The 5,694-nt window shown below is 56.8% G+C and overlaps 1 protein-coding gene across 2 annotated transcripts in view; it reads right to left on the minus strand.

The window, feature by feature from the left end:
• Positions 1-2,110: 2,110 nt before the first annotated feature.
• The window catches only part of ALKBH4 (alkB, alkylation repair homolog 4 (E. coli)), a 20,946-nt gene continuing 17,362 nt past the window's right edge, over positions 2,111-5,694 (minus strand). For both annotated transcript variants that reach the window (XM_011930019.1, XM_011930029.1), the window contains exon 3: positions 2,111-3,849. In XM_011930019.1, coding sequence (XP_011785409.1) covers positions 3,262-3,849 — 588 coding nt within the window. In that variant the 3' untranslated portion in view covers positions 2,111-3,261. The remainder of the gene's footprint in view (positions 3,850-5,694) is intronic.

Raw genomic sequence — 5,694 nt, forward strand, 5'->3', positions numbered from 1 at the left:
GGCCCAGACAGGAGCCGAAACCCATGTAGAACCTGACAACCTACAGCTCACACCTGTAATCCCAGCACTTTGGGAGGCTGAGGTGGGCAGATCGCTTGAGCCAAGGAGTTCGAGACCAGCCTGGGCAACATCGCGAGACCCTGTCTCTACAAAAATACAAGAATTACCCGGGCTTGGTGGTATGTGCCTGTAGTCCCAGCTACTAGGGAGGCTGAGGTGGGAGAATCATCTGAGCCCAGGGAGGTTGAGGCTTCAGTGAGCCAAGATTGTGCCACTGCACTCCAGCCTGTGTAACACGAGTGAGACCACGTCTCAACCCCTTTCCCAGCCAGTCTGTGGCCCACCCACCCATGGGTACTGTGGGATAGGGGACAGGCCGGCTCAACACAAATCGAGGCAGGAATAACCCCAGAGAATGGGCCTTGCATGGAGCTTGGCCCCTACCCCTGTCTGTGAGGGAGGACCAGCCTCGGCCTCACCACCTGCCACTCTGAGCAAACAGGCAGCGCTGTTTCCTGAACATCCTTCAGAAGCGGCTGAAGGATGTCAGCTAAGCCCTCGCTGGGATGTCTCCAGAAGCCGTCCTTGGAGCAGGCACTTCCCTATTTGGGCGTGTCCCAGTCCCACGCCTCACCGTCCTCTTGCTTGAAGCTCAAAGAGCATGACAGCGGGTGGCCTGGTCTGCTGAGGTAAGCGTGCTGACGGATGCGGAAACTGCCACCCCAAACACAGGTAAGCAGACTTTACCCTGCAGGCAGTGGCTCCTGGGGCCCAGCCCTGCAGAAACACATGGGGCAGGCTGGGCGGAGGGGCTCACACCCATTATTCCCAGCGCTTTGGGAAGCTGAGGCAGACGGATTGCTTTTGAGCCCAGGAGTTTGAGACCAGCCTGGGCAACATAGCAAGACTCTATCTCTACTGAAAATCAAAACAGAACAAGACAACTAGCTGGGGATGGTGGCACACGCCTGTAGTTCCAGCTACTGGGGAGGTAGAGGGGGAGGATCACTTGAGCCCAGGAGTTCGAGGCTACAGTGAGCCATGATTGTGCCACTGCACTCCAGCCTAGGCAACAGAGCAAGACCCTGCCTCCGCACCCCCACCCCCCCCACAAAAAAAAAGAAAGTTAAAGGAAACATACAAGGCTACAGGGTAGTGCACGTAGGCCAGGCTATGGCAGAAGCCTCCCAGCATGGCCTTCTCCAGCCCCATCCTCGTTGGGTAATGTGTCGCTGCGGATCTGTGTGTCGCAGCTTCAAGGACAGACCCAACTCTAGTGTCACCAACTTACCAGGTAATGGAGTTTCCTAAAGTGTGCTCTGCTGAAAGGGCCGGCACAGAGGGGGCCAGGGGAGGGAGGTTTCTTGCTCTACAGTGTCCCCAAGCCTCACCAGGCCTCTCCCCGCCAAGTCTCTATGTGCATTGTTCTCCAGATGTCCCTCCCCATTGCTGGAGCATTGTGCAGCGGCCAGCCCAGCCTGCCAGGGGCAGAGACCCTGCACTGGTGCCCGGGCTGGCTTATCTACTCCAGTGCAGGGATGACCAGCTGGAGCTCTGACCTCACTCACATCTGGATACGCAGCGAGAGGCCTGTTGTGGCCGTGACACTGGGAGGAAGCCGGGAGGAAGCAGGGCTCCACGCTCTTGCTCCAAGTGAGCCGACCAGGGAGCCAAAGTCAAGGTGGCCTGGGAGCCACTTCCACCCACCTGGCCGCTGGGCTCTCACAGCCACTAGAAACCCAGCAGCCTCTCCCCTGGGTCTATGCAGAGCTCTTCAGCCCTCCTGGGCTCAGTGGCTGGGACGCTGCTTTACACACAGTGCATGGCTCCGCCACCTGACAGCTCCCAGAGGGTTCTGGGGGTCACTGTAAAGAGCGGTGCTGGCCCCGAACCTTTCCTATTCCCCTGGATTTAGTTCCCAGTAGGTGGTGGGGAACTGAACATTTTGTCTCATAGTGGTGGGAGAGAGGGCTGGCCACATGGGTCCAGGCCGCCCCCTCAGCCTCCACAGCCTGCCTCTTGCCCGGCCACAGGGACAGCAGAGCAGCTCCCCCATCCAGGTAAGCCCCCCCAACACAGCCCCATCACAAAGGAATAGCTTCCTGGTGTCGTGGGAGGTAAAGAGCTTTTTTTTTTCCTTTTATTTATTTGAGGGACAGGGTCTTGCTCTGCTGTCGAGTAAGTGCAGTGGTGTGATCATGAGCTCACTGCAGCCTTGACCTCGTGGTAAAGTCATCCTCCTGCCTCAGCCTCTCTTACAGGTGCGCGTCACCACGCCCAGACGCCCAGCTAATGTTTGTATTTTTTGTAGAGATGGGGTCTCACTGTGTTGCCCAGGCTGGCCTCAGGCGATCCTCCCACCTCAGGCCCGCCAAGTGCTTGGATTACAGGTGTGAGCCACTGCACCTGGCCGGGAGCTCTAATTTTTCCTACATGTTAACAGCATTATGGGGCTGGGAGGAGGCTCTCAGATTTCCCTGCCCTCCTCACATCCTCAATCCCCCGGGGCGTGGGGATGTCAAGCATGAGTCAGGCTGAGCCTGACTCTGAAGCTATTACCAGCTCTTTAGTCTAAACTTCAAATCTTCAACCAACTCTGTCCTCTAAACCAACACATTCCCCAAATGAAGGGACTGGACGGTGAGATATCAGGAAACCCCATGAAAATAGATGCATAGTAAAGGTGAAAATCATTTAAATGTTCCCCCCCTTTTTTTTTTGAAGCACTCTTGCTCTATCTCCCACGCTGGAGTGCAGTGGTGCGATCTTGGCTCACTGCAATCTCCACCTCTCGGGTTCGAGCGATTCTCCCACCTTAGCCTCCCGAGTAGCTGGGACTACAGGTGCGAGTCACCACACCTGGCTAATTTTTGTATTTTTTGTAGAGACGGGTTGTCACCATGTTGGCCAGGCTGGTCTCGAACTCCTGACCTCAAGCGATCTACCCACCTCAGCCTCCCAAAGTGTTAGGATTACAGGCATGAGCCACCATGCCCAGCCCCCAATATTTTTTAAGCTCAAATGATCCCATGTCCCCAAGACTGTGACAAATTAAATAACCAAAACAAGCGTGGCCACAGTCCCGGTGGAAGGGGGCTGCCCCGAGGTGCATTCCCATCAAAACCCGCTCCCGGGCACGGCTCACACTGCTCACAGCATGTCACCCATCTTCTCTTGAAACCCTGTGAGTTGCGGGAGGCCCTGTCCTGGGCTCCCCGTTTCAATCCCAGGATCAGTCAAGTCTGGAGCCAGGGAGGCGGCTCACACGGGTCTTCCCTGGAAGGAGAGGGCAATTCGCAGCAGTTCCTGGCCCAGCTCTTGCTGGCCCCCTCCGGGGCCAAACTCGGCCGACAGCTCCCGGAAAGTGACGCAGATGCGGCGGGCCTCGATGTGTCTGCGGTGGATGGCGTGCTTCCACTGGTGCCTTGCGGCCCCCGTGAGGACCAGCAGGGAGCGGGCGGGTAAGGGGATGGCCACCTCCACCTCCTGGCATAGCACCGACCGGCTGGGTGCTATCACGCTGTCCACCAAGGCCTCCGGGGCAGCCGACGGAGCCGAGCAGAGGAGCAGGCTCCCGGGTGCCTCCCGACACATGGACAGCACGGTGGGGGACAGGAGGTTGAGGCTGACCAGCCGCTCCCCCCACAGCCAGGCGTCGTCCAGGTGGGGGTCGATGGCAGAGCCGCGCTCGGGGCAGTAGTCCAGGTTGCACTGCTCGACGGGCCGGAAGCCCTCCAGCCCCGGGTAGAGGCCCATCCTCCGCACCACCTCCCGGCTGAAGCTGGGGAGGCCACAGAAGCCCTCAGTCTTTAGCTTCTGTTTCCGAAAGTTGACTTTGGGGCCATAGTCCTGACAGATGAAGACAAAAAGAACATGACTTTACGAAGATGTCTGCCACAGACTAGGTCGGAAGAATTCAATCACAGTGACCAAGGCAAGCAAAAGCCCCCTGGCTTCATGGAGGTGAAGCAGGAGGAGGCAGACTCAAGGAGACAGAAGTGACAGCAAATGGCTGGGTGTGGTGGTGCATGCCTGTAATCCCAGCGCTTTGGAAGGCTGAGGCAGAAGGAGCTCTTGAGGCCAGGAGTTCGAGACCAGTCTGGGCAACAAAGTGAGACCTCCTCTCTACAAGAAATTTAAAAATTAGGCTGGGTATGGTGGCTCCCGCCTATCATCCCAACACTCTGGGAGGCCCAGGCAGGTGGATTGTTTGAGCCCAGGAGTTCGAGACCAGCCTGGGCAACAGAGCAAAACTCCATCTCTAGTAAAAAAACAAAAATTAGACAGATGTGGTGGCACAGGCCTTAGTCCCAGCTACTTAGGAGGCTGAGGTGAGAGGACTGTTGGAGCTCAGAAGGTTGAGGCTGTCGTGAGTGGAGACTGAGCCACTGTACTCCAGCTTGGGAGACAGAATGAGACACCCTGTCTCAAAATAATAATAATAATAATTAGCTGGGCTTGGTGGCATATGCCTTAGTTTCAGCTACTCAGGAGGCTAAGGTAGGAGGATCACTAGCGCCTGGGAGGTCAAGGCTGTGGTGAGCCAAGATTACACCACTGCACTCCAGTCTGGGCGACAGAGCGAGACCCTGTCTCAAAAAAAAAAAAAAAAAAAGAACTGGGGGCCTCTGCCTCAGTTTGCCCTGGAGCCAGCCGGGGCCCGTCCTAATTTGGAGCAGAGTCTTCCTGGTGCCTGGACGTGCCAAGGCCCCTCCCACGTGGGACACCCTCTCCATTTAGTACCTGACCACCTGTTTCAAAACGCAGGTGTTTCTAGTTTAGAAACTTGGAAGGCAGAATGTGTTTTTGCGTCTTCTAGGAGGGTTTGCTGAGGACCGGACCACGTAAGCCTGAGTGGATCCGGACTCAGCTGCAGCCCTTACCTGCCTCGTGCTGATGATCTATGCATGCAGCAGACACATCCACTGTCCTGTGTGCGGGTTTTTAAAACAGTTGCCCTGGATGAAACTGAATAAACCAGTGACGATATTCAAAGTCTTTCTGTTCTTGGGGGGACGCTGTGGGCAGAGGGGATAAACTGCAGCCCCTGGCCCTCCCCTGGCATCTGCTGACTGGGGGACCCCCATCATGGCATAAAAACCTTCTCCTGTAGCGCCCTCTGGCCTCCTGTCACTGGCCAGTGTCCTCCCAGGCTGCCCCGGGAAGGGGGCGTGGACATCTCTAGAATAGAAGCAGGGTGCTCGGGTCCGGACACGCCGCCATGGGGCTCCAGCCAGGTGGGACCCCGAGAGCACAGGGTGCCTCTGCCTGCCGCTTCCCCTCCCAGACAGGTCCCTCTCTTTCCAGAAACAAAGGAGGGGCAGTCCCAGAGGGTGGTTGAGTGACAACAGAGCCCACCTGGACAGGGTCGGCTTGGAGGTCCCCCCAGTCCCTTCAGGAGAGGAGCCACTGGAGCACTGGTCACCTTGGGACGTTCTCCAGCCCCAGGTCACTGTGGGCAGCAGGAACAGGTGGGTCCCTCCTGTGGGCTGGTGGCACTGCTGAGGAAGCACCAGACAGCTTTTTTCTTTTTTCTTTTTTTTTTTTTATTCAGAGTGGCTCTGTCACCCAAGCTGGAATGCGGTGGCATGATCTTGGCTCACTGCAACCTCCTCCCTCTGGGTTCAAGTGATCTTTTTTTTTTTTTTTTTTGAGACGGAGTCTTGACCTCCCAAAGTGCTGGGATTGCAGGCA

This window comes from Colobus angolensis, unplaced genomic scaffold (genome assembly GCF_000951035.1).
Source record: "Colobus angolensis palliatus isolate OR3802 unplaced genomic scaffold, Cang.pa_1.0 Scaffold120, whole genome shotgun sequence".
NCBI lineage: Eukaryota > Metazoa > Chordata > Mammalia > Primates > Cercopithecidae > Colobus > Colobus angolensis.